The sequence below is a fragment of the Trichosurus vulpecula genome, chromosome X (assembly GCF_011100635.1).
Source record: "Trichosurus vulpecula isolate mTriVul1 chromosome X, mTriVul1.pri, whole genome shotgun sequence".
Taxonomy (NCBI): domain Eukaryota; kingdom Metazoa; phylum Chordata; class Mammalia; order Diprotodontia; family Phalangeridae; genus Trichosurus; species Trichosurus vulpecula.
In genome coordinates, this window is record NC_050582.1 from 13,939,656 (window position 1) to 13,955,642 (window position 15,987).

Consider the following 15,987-nt stretch of genomic DNA (forward strand, 5'->3'; position numbering starts at 1 on the left):
AAATCCCACATATGCCTTTTACACAATAACAGTACACAAGTTCCCTAAAAATGGGCCAATATATATGCCCAAAGGGCTATAAAACTGTGCATACCATCTGATCCGGCAATACAACAGCAATACTATACCCCTAAGAGATTATAAAAAAGGGAAAAGGACCACATGGACAAAAGTATTTGTAGCAGCTCTTTTTGTGGTAGCAAAGAATTGGAAACTGAGGGGATGCCCATCCATTGGGGAATGGCTGAACAAGTTGTGGTATATGATTGTGATGGGATACTATTGTACTATAAGAAATGATGAGCAGGTGGATTTCAGAAAAACCTGGAAAGACTTACATGAACTGATGTTGAGTGAAGTGAGCAGAACCAGGAGAACATTGTACACGGTAACAACAACATTGTTCGATGACCAACTTTGATAGACTTAGCTCTTCCCAGCAATACAATGATCCAAGACAATTCCAAAAGACTCATAATGGAAAATGCTATCTACAGAAAGAACTATGGAGTCTGAATGCAAATTGAAGCATACTATTTTCATTTTTTTGTTTTGATTTATTTTGTTTCTTTTTTCTTTCTCGTGGTTTTTTCCCCTTTTGTTCTGATTCTTCTTTTCAAAGCATGACTAATGTACAAATATAATTAATGACTGTACATGTATAACCTGTATCAGAATGCTTGCTGTCTTGAGGAGGGGGGAACAGAGGGGAGAGGAGGGGGCAGAAAATCTGGAACTCAAAATCTTATAAAAGTGAGTGTTGAAAACTAAAAAAAATCTATTATAAAAATAGTTGAGCCAGTATAGCTAAATTTGGGGAGACGGGAGTTGTTTCTCAGAATGTAGTCATTTTAATGCCAATAACAGCCTCTGAGTTCAGGTTGCTAAAGGTTTAACTTTGAGACAATCCTTTATGCATATTATTTAATATCAAAACATTCTGGAATTACTTTGTAGTTACCGAGGCATAATAGCAGAAATGTTGCTAGCAGCCTAATACAATTTTCTACCTGGCTGGCATGTTAAAGCCAACTCATATGCATCTGACATGCTCTTTCCTTTCAGTCAGCTGAAGGGGCACATTTACTTGGTTTGGCTCACCTGAATTATTCATGTGACAACTTCGTTTATCCTTTAAAGATACTGATTAAAACCCTTTGCATTGTTATTTTTTGCCATATTTTCTGCTTCCTTTATTTTCTATACCTGAGAAACCACTGAAAAAGAAAGGGCACAGAGGTAGAGTCATTGCCAGTCATGGGGATGTTCTTCCTATGAAATCTGTCTTATGATCATTGGAAGTATTTGAAATAGAGCAAATTGTCACACTAACTCCTCTTTTCGCATACTTGCAATAATCTTATCATGATTTCTTTAAACCAAGACACTACTTTTCCATAGTTTTCTCAGCAGTAACTATAGTTACAGTGATGTTAGTGAAATAGTTTGTATAGAAGTTTGAAAAGAAGCTCAAAATGTGCCCAAAAAAGAGAGTGGCTTTCTTAAGGACCGGAACACATATTATCCCTAATAGAAAAAGACTCAGTTTAATAGTCAATAATAATAATGTTGTTGCTCAGTTGTTTTCTGACACTTTGTGAGCCGATTTCTCGGCAAGGATACTGGAGGTTTGCCATTTTCTTCTTCAGCTCGTTTTACAAATGAGGAAACTGAGGCAAAAGGGTTAAATGACTTGCTCAGGGTCATATAGCTAGGAAGAGTCTTAGGCCAGATTTGAACTCATGAAGATGAGTTTTCTTGACTCCACGTTCCTCACTCTAACCACTATGGTGCCACTAGCGGCCCCAATAATAGTTATAGCTAGCATCTATATAGTGCTTTAGGGTTTACAAAGGGCTTTACAATTATATCATTTGCTCTTCACAACAACTGGTGGAGGTAGGTGCTATCATGATCTCCATTTTACAGATGAGGAAACTGAGGCACAGGGAGATTCAGTGATTTAGAGTTATACAGCCAGTAATTGTACAAAGCAGGATTTGAACTCAGGTCTTCTCAACTTCAACTCCAATTCCAGCACATTGTGCTACCTCACTGCTTCTAAAATGCTGCCTCAATAAATATAAAGAAATGTGAAATTGTAGAAGTTATCCTGATGGCTATCACATTCCATGGTCTTTAAAAATTAAATGCCTCAAATAGCTTCAAATCAAGGAATATGACTTTTATGCACCCATCTACAAATTAAATGCTCACATTTTAAAGTGAAAATAGCCAATGTGTGTTACAGAAAGGATCAAAAGGAAAGTTTTACAAAGGAAATATAAGTAGTTAGCGGACTTAGAAATTGGTAACACAATCTTAAGTAATGGAAAAACAGCTAAATAACATTCTTCTTATAGCAGTGAACCACACCTTCCCTCTCTTTGCTGCTATTATTATTATATATGAAGGAACTAGTAACTTAACTTTTAAAAATGCCTTGCATTAAAACATCCCTATGGCATGGATGCAAAAGCAGATTTAAGAATGACCCTGCCAGGAACATTAGTTCCACTTCTATCTTCTTCTCAATGTCTGACAAAATGTTCAGGATGGCATCCTAATTTTTCTTCAGTCATGTCAACCTCAGTTGTGTTTTAAGTTGAGGTCAAGTCTTTATGCAAATATTACAAAATATTATTAAGATACAATTTATTAGCAATGGCTTTCTAGGTTGTATTTGTACCTACTCTCCCTTGATAAAGATGGGATGATACCACACTCTTCTTGATCCTATCCCATGCTTCCTTCCCCTCCAAAGGAAAAAAGGGGGGCGGGGAGGAGAAGGGGAAAAGACTGGAAGACAGAGACAGAAAAATATAATGCTGCATAGAAAAACCTAAAGGCAGGATTTATACATACACCATTTTTAAAAAACTGAATTCAGCCAAGCGATGAATCTTTTTTTTTAAAGTCAATTGTTTGCCTGGATTCAACAGATTTTTTTCAAGTGACTTTAATTGTATAAACAGCCTGTAGCCCTATTAATTGTAGAAATGACAGCCATATGCAAAATAGACAAAGAAAATTCCATTGCAGCTAAACATGGAGAGGAGAGGGAGGGGTGCTTTTCTCAGATTTAGAGAATGTCAGGGCTAGAATGGATTTTTAAATCACCTAAGGTGTTATCACGCTCTAGGCAATTTTAAAATATTTCAACTTTCTGGCTACTTTATCTAGATTAGAAAGCATTGTTGATAGGTCACTGGCAGAAGAAATTAAAGCAGCTTCTTTTTCTTTCTTTGTATCCTGAGGGAAGAAACTACTCAGAGACATTCTCAGTATGATGTGTACTTGACTAAAGATTCCCTTGACAATATCCCTTAAGCAGGATCTCCAGCCTTCCTTTCACTTTTTCTCAGGTTGGGAAACCCACTACCTTCCCAGACATCTCATTCCGTTTCCTGAGCCTAATTCCATTTCTTTCTGTTTCTTTGCAAATCCGTTCCCCCAACTGCTCTTCATTCTCGCCTTTGACCTGCCAAGCAGAACACACATAATCCCTCCCCCACATGACAGCCCTTCGAATACTTCAAGATAGCTATCATTTCTTTCACCCCTGTCCCCACATCTAATTCCTCTATTTCTCACTGTCTTTTTAAAAGACATCTATCATATACTCAGCAACCCATAAATTGTTGTGGGGGATTTCTATTTTGGCCTAAATTAAATGAGTCTCTCTATTTTCCTTGCTGGCATCTCTTGATAGCACCATTGTATTCCCTTCCAGGCACCTGCACTCATAATCTCAGTATTACCTTGTACTCTTCCCCTGCCCTCATGACCCTCCAATCTAATCAGACGCCAAGTCTTTTGGATGCTGCTTTGGCCTATGATACTCCTCACATCTGGCCCTTCTTCTTGGCCAAAAGCTCATCTTGTCTCGCCCATATTGTTGTAATCTAGATGGGAACCGCCACCACACTGCTGTTTCTTCCTCCTGTAAATCCCCTCTCCAATCCGTTTTTCATTTTACTGTCTTAACCATCATCTTAGTGAACTTTCCAAATCATGTTTCTCTGCTACTAGACACTTTCGGTGGTACCCATTTGTCTGTTGAATAAAGAATAAACTCTTAATCTTGGCATTCGTGACCTTCCACAATCTGGCTTCAGCCTACATTTCCGGTTTTAAAACTTCATCTGCCTCCAGTACTTAAGAGTTTTAACCAAATCGCACAACTTTCTACTCCTTCCCCTCCCTCTGCTGTGTCCATGTTCTTTTCCAAACTATAAGGCTGTTACTGATTATGATTGATGTGATTTAAGTATCCATTTTCCCCAAAAGACATCTCGTTCAAAGCCTAAAACACCACTGAGGGAACTGTAGCACACTTGAGAGGAAGCATGGGACAGGAGGTGGAGAGCTGGCCTTAGAGTCAGGAAAATGGGCTCAAGTCCTTCCACTGCCACATAGTATTTGGGTGATCATGGCTAAGTAAGCCCCACAGAACTATCTAAGATTGGAAATTATACATGAGTTGCCAAAGTGCATTAGTGGGGAAAGTTTACACACCAGGAGTTCTCTACATAAAGCAAATCACAGGTCTAGACCACCCCACCTTTCCATATACTCAGCCACAATGGTACAATGGAGAGAGAGTTGGATTTGGAATGAAAAGACCTGGGTTTGTATTCTGGCTTTTCCACTTACTACCTCTGTGACCTTGGCCAAGCCACTTTGCCTCTGTGAACCTCAGTTTTCTCATCTATAAAATGAAAGGTTTGGACTACATAACTTGGAAGGTCCTTTTGAGCTCTAAAGCTATGATTCTCTAACTAATAAATAAGAAAATAATATTGAGGAACTGGAAATGGCATTAGTAGCGCTGATATAATATTAAATATTTTAATATTACTGTTAAGCTATTTATAGATAGTTTAATTCTTATATTGCCAGTGAAGGGTGACTATATAGAAATACATTTGTATTATCCTGAGAGGCTATACTATGCAAGCTGAAAATGCAGATAGGTCAGTGAAGGGTTTCAATAAATTTATGGATTATATTCGATCCAATCCAAAAACATTTCATAAACACCTACCATGTACAAAGATAAAAATGACCCAGTCCCTATCCTGAAGTGCCTTTCATTCCCCCAATGATGTAATAATACTCAAAAAACGGCAGCGAAGGCTGTTTAGACCCTATCCCTAAGCTTTTAAAATCATTGTCAAGAGGAACAACTACTACCACTTCTCATAAAACACAATGTACTTGGCTGGGTCTGACCAAGTATTGAATCTCTTATTAAAAACAGAAAACAAAAAAACAAAACAAAACAAAACAAAAACATTTTCTCCAAAGAACCGGTCTCTGTGTTGGTAGCTATGGTTATAGTTGGGCCAAATGCCATCATGGCAAACAGGATAAAGCATTACAATCATAAACTGCTTTGGAAGCCACTGTGAACAACAGTGTCAGAGCGAGGCTAACAGTCAATAGGAGACTGAGAAGTTCTGCAGTATGTAGATGTTCCTGTGAAGTCAAGAGTTAGAGTACTAATTTCTAAGCAGCTTCAATCTATTTCTATTTGCCCCTGAAGAGGTAAGGAGAACAAGACTGTATGACAGCATTTTTGGATATACTCCCATTTTTTAAATAGAAAGAAGTTTGGAAAATCTTTGGTTTTTTCTTCCTGAGAATGTCATCTAAGTGCATGAGATGAAAATTTCAAGATTGCATACCATCACAATTCAGTTCACCCTAAGGAGGCTTCTAAGCAAACCAGTACTGAAGTTTTACACATATATGAGAAAAGCAAAGCACTGAAATTCCTTTCCTACTATTATTCAAATATACACTTGTTGAGTCTCCTAATTATTCTCTTTCTAAAAGAATGAAGGTTAAGTTAAATAGCTATTGAGTTGTAGGTGAAAGATAAAGCTCTATCCCTCTACAACAGAAGCCTCCCCTTTCTCTCCTCTCTCTTCTTAAACCCCTTACAGCCAGGCTTCCTACATTACCATTCCACTAAAATTGCTCTCTCTAATTAGTAACTTGTTACTAATGATCTCTTAGCTGCCATCCAATGACCTTTGCTCACTCTTCTTGCTCCATTACCTCTCTGTAGCCTACTGATCACACTATTGATCACTCCTCCTTGATATTTCTCTCTAGGTCTCTGGGACACCACTCCCTCCTTGCTCTCCTCCTACACATCTGACTTATCATTCTCTGTCTCTTTTGCTGGATCCTCATCCAGATCACCCTCTAACCTTAGATGTCCCTCAGGGTTCTGTCCTGGGCCCTCTTCTCTTCTCTCTCTACACTACTTCATTTGGTGATTTCATCAACTCCCATGGATTTAATTACCATCTCTATACTAATAATTCTCAACATGTATCTTTCTTGCCCTGACCACTCTAATGACCTCTATTCTTGCATCTCCAACATGGAGATGCAATTTCAGACATCTCAAAATGGATGTCCAGCAGACATCTTAAGCTTAACATATCCAAAATGGAATTTGTTATCTTTCCCCGTAAGCTCTCTCCCATCTACCTTCCCTATTACTGTGGAGAGCAATACTATCCTCCCAGTCCCTCAGGCTCACAACCTAGGAGTCATCCTAGACTCCTCACTATCTATAAATGACCCACCATATTCAATCTGTTGCTGAGGTCTATTGATTTCACCCTTGCAACATCTCTCAAATATGACCTTTTCTCTCCTCTGACATGGCCATCACTGTAGCACAGACCCTCAGCACCTCATGCAGGGATGATTGCAATAGCCTGGAGGTTTTAAGTCTCCCTAGGTCTTAAGTCTCCTTCCACTCCAATCCACATTCCATTCAGCCACTAAAGTGGTTTTCCTAAAGCACAAGTCTGATTATGTTACCCTGCCTACTCAATAAACTCCCGCGGTTCCCTATTGCCTCCAAGAGCAAAGACAAAAATTCTCTGCTTGGCATTCAAAAGCCCTTTATAACCTAGCCCCCTCCTACCTTTCTACTCTTCTTAAACCTTACTCCCTGACACCTATTCTTTGATCCAGTGACATTGACCTCTTGGCTGTTCCCATGCCTGGAATGCTCTTTCTCTTCCAATCTGCCTGCTGAGCTCCCGGGCTTCCTTTAAGTCCCAAACTAAAATCCTACCTCCTAACCCCTGTTAATTCTAGTGCCTTCTCTCTGTTCATTATTTCTTAGTTATCCTGCACATGGCTTGCTTTGTATATATGTGTTTACATGTTGTCTTCTCCATTAGATTGTAAACTCCTTAAGGGCAGGGCCTTTTGTCTCTTTTTGTAGCCCTAGTACTTAGCATCGCTCCTGGGGCACCTTAGGCACTTAATAAATATTTATTGATTAGTTGATTGATATCCATATCCAGCTAAGCCCACTCTAGAGCCTTAAATGAACAGACATAGTCCAGTCATGAAAATTCAAGAGACTCAGAAATATATATCGTTCCCATGAGCCCACCTTGTTAAAAAAATTTTGAATTTTGTCACTGCATGTGGAGACATGGCTTATGGTTTCAAACATTTCTAATGTGCCTCCCCTAGATGGTTTGTGATATATGTAACTGAATAACTGAGTTAGATTTTTTTGGCCTGTTTCTACCCTCCCCCTGCCCCGCCTCACCTCACCCCAGCCTTAATTTCACCTGTATTTTAGAACAAATTTAAGTAATTCAGTAAATCATCTCTTCTTCATGGAAATCTAGTTTGTAAAAAAAAAAAATTAACTCTTTGATTTGCATTTTTCTAAAATTTTTAACTTTTCCTCACCATCTTTCTGTCTCTCCCCTTCCCTTCCTCTCTCTCTCCCCTCCCCTTTCTCTCAATCACCATCTTTCTGAAAGGTAAATATAACTTGTAAATCTGATATAAATTCAGACAAACTGTGCAAAGCACCCAACAGCTGCTTTTTCAAAGTGGCAAACTGTTATAACACATTTACTAAATTTCACGGAGGTTTAGGATAATTATTCAATGCTGCCTTCTACAATTCTACCAATCAGCCAGCCAGTAATTAATTTGGTTGCTGCAGGTCATGCTGACAATTCAATCCCTCTGGACACCACTGTGCTCAGTGGACACGGCTACATTCTTTCATCATTTCATCAGTTTAGCTCTTCTCCCTGTCATTCCTTCTAGTTTCATTGACTTTCTCAGTAAAATTCCTGGCCAGATTTTTGTACTTCATTCTCCAATAAATGTCAATTATCAGGCAAAGACTAGAAACGTTTAAGTAATGTTACCTATGTCTCGAGATTGCCACATCACTTAGGATCACTATTAGACCTGACACATCTTAGAACTTCATATCTGAACTTTTAGCACCATATATGGATGACTATTATCTATATATTGTACATGAAATCAATATAGAAACGAACTGTTATTGTACTTCTTTAACTCTCAGATATGTGCCTTAAATTCTTAGCATTAAAATTTAGGGATTAAAATTTAGGTATTAAAATTTTAAATGACCTTTTTAAAACAGCACTTAGTACAGTGCCTGGCACACAGTACGCGCTTAATAAATGCTTACTGATTGAATGATTAAGACATCAAATTGTGCCTAACCAGAACAGTACAAATAATCTCCTGGCTTTGTTTCTGTGATATCTAAACCACATCTTCCCCAACCACCTATGCCTTTTTAACTTCCCAACTGACCCAGCTCCAATCAGCATTCTCTACTTGAAAACCATTCAGAAATTTCAGGAGAGCAAAATGTAGGCAATTCTGGTTTTTAAGTGTCTCAAACCAAAACATAGCAAACTAATGCTGTTATTGGTGGGGTGGGGTGGTGAGGATTGAAGGTGCTCCCTGAGAGTCCCCCTTTTCCCCATGATTGTCCAGGTCCTGAGGAAGAGCTGAAACACCTTCCTAACCATGGGGGGCAGAGGGGGAAGTGTTCTCTGAGGAGTCAAGCATTATTCCTAAGGGAGTGTGTGTGTGTGTGTGTGTGTGTGTGTGTGTGTGTGATCCATGTAGTTTTCCTCCTCTTCCTGTCTAATTCTTTGTTCCCTGTGGACAATGACTGGAAAGAACAATTAGGTTCTAGTGACTACTGTAGCTGTAGTCACTGAGGGGCTTAGGAGTCAACACTCCTCGCTTATGTTTTTGTGTTGATGAATCGCTTAATGCATAATGCTGAGTGCTGAGTCACTAGAGCTAACCTGCCATAGGTTTGTTCTAGAGGAAGCATGTAGACATAAAGATCCTAACAGTCGAGCCATTTTTAGCCTCATGTTTTGCACTGTGGTAGACCCTAGGTAAGAAGTTTATTACAGTGACAAGGCACATGATGACCAAGAGTCAAAAAGCAGCATATCATTTCTAGACTTTTCCCAAGGTTAGACTTGCTAGTTTGTACTGCGGCGGAAGGATTTGAGCTCCCGAACTGAGCTCTATTAGTGACACCTGGGGGACTTCATAGACATCACTTGACTTCTTTGGGCCTCGGTTTCTTTCACTATAAGGTAAAAGGGTTGGACTTGATGGCCTCTAAGACCCTTTCAGCCCTAAATCCATGCTTTATAATTTATACCAGCTGAGTGTGATCACAGACTAGGAGCCTACTAGAAAAGGAGGATTAGGGTCAGATGAATGGGGAACTAGAAATGAGCATATTTTCCACCAAAATATTTTGATTCATCTTAATAATGAATCTCCATTCCACCAGATAGGCCAGATGTGAATGCATCAACCAGCTGAAAATAGAAGGTCAATTTTTTAAAAAATGATCTTTTTTATTAATATAGACATGGCCTAAAATCATCACTCATGATTGTATGTATTTAAAACAACAATCATACCGTTTCCAAGGTATAATTGAATATAATGATGCTGGTGGTAGTAATAGTGAAGAAGGGGTGAGAATAGTCATCCTGGACACAGGATGTGCATTTCCCCTCCGCCCCAAACATGTCAGAGGCTCAGAGAAGGATCGTGCAGTTCCATCCTCCCATTTTACAGCTGGTGAAACTGAGGCCCAAAAAAGGGGTGCTGATTTGTCCAAAGGCATACAGTAAGTTAACACTAGGGCTTGCTCTCTTGACTCTCACATCTGTCTTTTCCCCCCACTATACCACACTATAGGATGATCTAAATAAAACCTTTCTTATTTTGCTCATTTTTCTTTTATTTTAAAGGTCCCATTTCTAAGCTGAAGTTTCATTCAAATTATCAGTAATTAAAGCAGTTTAAAAGTATACTGCAGTTCTTAAGAACAGAATGTGGCAAGTCCAATATTGATCAGTTACTGACAAATGAAAATTAGGACTTTACTGACAGGTTTACATAAGAACAAAACTGGTCTAAGCCGTCTAAGCAGTGCAAGATGAGTAAAAGAAAATTTGAAAGAGATTATGGTAAAATTTCAGTCACATGATTGATGATTTGTTGAGATTAAAAAAATTTCAACATGACTGCCATGAAAAGTTAAACGTATCTAACGTTTGGTCTTGTTTGCTGAGTTGTCCAAAAAAGGCAGTTTATGGAAGCAAGAAGAATGGACCAATTCAGGTGAGATGGAGCTAACATTCTGGTTATCTAAAGGTGAGCTCTTGAAGCAGGAATTAGCATTCTCAAGGACCTGTATAATATAAATAGTTTGCTCATGTAACTTAGTTACCCCCAAGAGAACAATACAGAGGCATGGGGAACTCACCAAACAACTTAGATTGTTTAAATATAAAATAAATGTCTCTAAGATAGAAGCAGGAATGACTAAGTGAGAATCAACACAAAAATAGGAAACAATCCTGTAAGAATAGTGTCAGGAGTGGTAAAGCTCAATATTAGCTAAAATTGGCAAGAAGATCTAAGGCAAAAAAGGCAGAATTCATTTCTGTTATGTTCACTTGTTTTAATTGTTGTTTTGTTTATATTAAGGAAAAGATATGGATAGAAGAAGGGACAGGAACATAGTTTGGTGAATTCAGTGTCCTGAATCCTTTCATGTCACCTGAGAAGGGACCCTCCCTCCATGAAAGGACTCCATGTATGTTTGCTTGACACTATTGTGTCTTATGTTTGTATGAGTTTTAGGAATGACGTGAATGGAAGCTATGATCACACACTCATACAGTTTGTGAATTTGAATGTCAGAGTGAGGATTCAAAAAGATGCAATTTAATTGGGATTAGTGTCATCCTATACTTGGTTTCAAAATAACTTCATGAGTACGAGTTGAAAGGATCATGGCTAGACAGCAGTTTGTCTGAAAAGGGAGTTGGTGAGTTTAATGGACAAGCTCCATATAGGTCAACAGTTTGATACAGAAATCAAGAAAGTGAATGTAATTTTAGGCAGCAATAAAAGAAACAATCGAGGACCAGGGAAATAAAAGGCCTTAATTTCATGCCACATGAAGACCATCTGAAAGAACTGTGGACATGAGGCCTATGGAAGAGAGGACTTAGTGAGGGTGATGGTGGGAGGGTGGAACATTATAGCTATCTTCAAGTATTTGAAGAAAGAATAAATGAAGGAAAAAAATTTTAGGTGATAAGTATGTATCAAGCATTAGTAAGTGCTGTGGATACATATATAAAAGTAAACATAGTTCCTGTGCTTAAGAAACTTATATTCTAATAACAAGAGACAACCTATATATGAGAGTAGTGTCCAGGAAGAGATTTGTGCTTTAGAAGCTTACACAGATGCTAAGTGGAACACTTTCCTTTAGTAATGGGAATATTGGTTTGATTGTGGTTCCTGAATTTCCAAGAAGAAAAAAGGTCAAATCCTCTAGAGTATGGAGTCTGGTCACAGTTGCTGGGGATAAGGCAAGGAAGATAACAATGATGATAATCACAAAGACATCCATTTTTCTATTATTACCTTAGAACATGAGTCCTTAGCCTGGGGTATATGACATTATTCTTTTAATATTTTGATAACTACATTTCAATAAAATCAGTTTCCTTTGTAATCACATTTTTTTTTAAATTTTGTGATTTTAAAAACATGATCCTGAGGAGTACATAGGCCTCATTAGACTGTCAAAGGGATCAATGACACAAGAATGATTGAGAATTTCTGCCTTAGAACTTTATTTTGGGAATCTTGAATTATACTAACTTAACATGAAAGAGTTAACTTTTAAAATTCTGCTGTCAAGTTGGCACTTTCGGATATTTACAAACACTTTCATTAGCTCCTGAACAAGAAAAAGGATAGTTAGTCAAAAGACATTAGCTTTCTCATTAACTGACAATGAGACTGACTAACTCCATATCCACTATATATAACCGTGAAACATGCTTTCTGTTTAGGCATTCTAACTAAGTGGTCAAGTGAGGAAGAGTGAGTCGAATATCTGACAAACGAGAAACCAGAAAGAATTCCTCCAGCTTAGCCTTATGTCCCTATAGAATAGCATTCATTCTCTCCTTTAGATCCCTATCTCACTTCTTTGGTCAAAAATAAGAATAAAATGGGTCACATTCTAAGAGTTTGTTGAGTACTTTAAGCTAGGCCTTAAAGGCCAAAAGAAGTCCTCAGTGATGAAGTCCTAAAATCCAGTTAATACTTGAGTACTGAGGCAATAATTCTTTTAAAAAAAGAAGCATTGTTCATCAAGGTACATCAAGAGAAGGAATAACTGCCAAGTAGCAAACAGGTTTTTGAGGGAGGAGGACACATATATTCAAGGCTGTCAAGTGAAACCCTTTAAGACTATGCTGAAAACCAGACTAAAGAAATCAAACCTTCCTCTTGGCAACAGAGCTATTTCAAGTGACAGAGTCAGTTCATATGCTGTTGCTTATAAACCCTAAATGTTAGTGATGGCATGAAAATGGGCACATTTCAGAAGAAAACATCTTGGCTATAGAATAAAGCAGGTGCACAAAAAAAGTAGCCATGCAGATAAATACAGAAGATCCAATCTACTAACATGGTTACCAATTTATAGAGCTTAGAGGAGGTTGAGCCATATGAAACCAGGATGCTTTTTTTTACCTCACTATATCAAATACTACTTACCCTGGATGACAATCACAAATACCTTTTTAGCATTAAACTGAGAACACCTTGAAAAACTGCAGCAATTCAGCTTACTTATTAGGGAACCATGGCCCACATTGGAGTAGTCACACAGAATAGATAGAGTGAGCAGGCTCTTAGTGAGAAGCTTCCTTACATGCCAACCCCACAGTTACATGGGAAAATCTGGCTGAAAACACTGTGACTATCTTGAGAACAATTTAAAGCAATTAGATCAGACCACAAGAGCTCACTTAAGTGCCCTGGTATTTAAGAAATTAAGTGTGACTGAGAAACAGTATTCTGTAAGACATTTCATAAGATCCAACAAAACTGACTGGTAGTGGACACTAATTGTTTACAAAACACTGAATTGGAAGGGACCTTAGAAATGTCAAGCCTGAAAACAGTATCTTGGACCAGTGGTGTCAAACTCAAATAGAAATGGATTCCTACCAGCTAGCTCATTGACTTAGATCACCACAAATTAACATTATCCATTTTGTTTATTTTATTAAACATTTCCCAATTACTTTTTAATTTGGTTTGAGACAGGAGTTTTGCAGGCCTTGAGTTTGATAATTCTGTCTTAGACCATGACAACTGTTGAAAAATGACCAGGAATTGAGATCAGACCCTATGTGAATCATTGTAATATAACCTCGGACAGAAAGACTATTCATGGCATACTCGTTATCCTCAGGGAATTTCTAATCTCTTCTGTTACTGTTTAAAGGGAAAATGTATAATGGCCATAGTCACATAAGTAACTAATACACAGGCACCTGGTTCAATAACTATTTATTACCACAGGTCTGACTGTAACATTTCCCTCTTCAAGAAACTTCAGCGGCTCCTTATAGCCTCTAGTATAAAATACAAATTTTTCTGCTGGATGTTTCAAGTCATCCACAGTCTGGCTCCATCCTGTCTTTCTAGACCTACTGCTTCCCCCTCATGCCCTCCACATCCCAACCAAACTGGTCTATTTCCTAGTCTCACTGCACAATATCCTATATCCTATATCACTACACAATTTCTATATCCTAAACTGTGCCAGAATGCTCTCCCTCCTCATCTCCTCCTCTTAGAATCCTTAGCTCTCTCCAGACTCAGCTAAAGTGCTCCTTCCTTCCTGATGCCTTTCCTGATGCCCCTCACTCATAATTGTTCTCTTCTGCCTCCGCTCTTTATTTTCTTTACATACTCTTTTATTTATCTACATAATTGTTATTTGCCCAAAGTGGAATGTAACCTCCTTGGTGGGCAGGGTCTGTTTTGTTCTTGTATCCCCAGGGCCTAGCACAGTGAGTCCTGGCACGCAGTAGGTGCCCAATAAATGCATGTCGAATTGAAGTTAATTAGCATGGCCAAAATTCACTGAAGAAGATCATGACATTCAATATAAACTATCTGTGCAAGGAGCTAACTGAAGCTACTCGCTGATGGTATGTGTTGGAATACAATCCTCATTACCCACAATCCTCATTACCATTCTAACACCTGGATCTTGGACCATAAGTGCAAGAGAGGTGATAAGTGCATTTAGATGGCAACGCTCAGAACAGGAAAACAGGCTATATCAGAGACCAGAGGAACTACCTATAAAACAAAGATACAACCAATCCTCAGATGTTTCTGAAGTCAACAAAACAAACTGACTATCTGAAGCTTATATAATGAAGGAGAGATCACGGTCATCTCCACCAGGACTCAAAAGAAGGCCAGAAACATCCACAAGGATTCCAAATCAAGGCACAGTTTATCAGAAGGAAATCTGAGACTGTAATGCAACAAAAAGACAAATGTGGTGATCAACCTATCAACAACATGCCTCTGCAATAATGATGAAATGTTTAAATCAATAAGCCTTGACAGGTGAAGTTTTCTTCACAGTTACACATCAATGTCTGCCTTTAGGCAGGTACCTTTCTTATATTTGCAGTTTCTATTTGGCTACAGAGCAACCAACTATAGTTTAAAATAAAAGCATATGAATATGAAACAGTAAAGAAAAATGGTGACTTTGGCTATGAAGTAACTAAACATGATTCTTAAGTGCATATTTTGCGATACATTAAGAGCACTGAAAACAATACATATTTTTATATTGTACTATAATGTAAAAATTATAAGTATTTAACTGATTGCTTGCAGTATAGCTCAATATAGCTTTTATTGATAAAGAATGAAAGTTGAATATATAGATATACAAAATTAACTTGAATTTGGGCAAGGAGAAATACATATTAAGCCTTTTCCACAAGTCTATAAATAAGTGAATTTGGCTTTGTTTTGCTGAAGATATGTCTTGGATTTATCTTGCTAACAAATCAAGCTTGAATACAAGTCCACAATTACAGAAAACAAGAATCTACTAAGAAACTTTTCATCAAGACCTCTGCAGAGAAAATCCAACAGTGCATCTGCCCTTCCCCAGGGGAAAATGCACTTTGAACTCCTTCTGGAATGTAAAGGTACCTACAGTAAGCTGACCACTAATAATGGGCTACAGCCAATTAGATTATCTGAAAGATCATACATATTTGGGAGAAAAAATGTGTGTTGTGAATATCAAGCCAAAATAGTATAATTGTTAAATGACATCTTATTCAAAATAGATTGAAAAAGCTTTTGAAGCAAGCAGTTAAAATTTCAGTGAATAACCTATATATATATATATATGTATATATATATGTATATATATACATATATGTATATATATATATGTGTGTGTGTATCAAAAGAGATAAAAATGAACAGAAATCAATAAGTCATTTAAAAATGTTACATGCATGATGATTGTGGTTGTTTAGGTTATACTATACCTTTCTTGAGTCCATAAATGCAAGCTAAAAAAGATTTTCATAAAGTTAAACTCAATAGAAAAGATATTTTCTTCATATAATATACTCTCTTAAAATCAAACACATTTCAAATTCAAATACAATACAATACATTTCCTCCTTCCTTTAAAGTGCATGCAATGACAGATTGCTAATAGAGAGTGGAGGTACTCAGTAAAATTCAATA

General features: G+C 37.7%; 1 protein-coding gene across 1 annotated transcript in view; it reads right to left on the reverse strand.

The window, feature by feature from the left end:
- Positions 1-15,987, reverse strand: part of LOC118832709 (protocadherin-11 X-linked-like) — a 523,359-nt gene that overhangs the window by 113,834 nt on the left and 393,538 nt on the right. Inside the window, exon 8 of the mRNA XM_036740037.1 lies at positions 15,783-15,806. Within this exon, the coding sequence (XP_036595932.1) occupies positions 15,783-15,806 (24 nt within the window). The remainder of the gene's footprint in view (positions 1-15,782; positions 15,807-15,987) is intronic.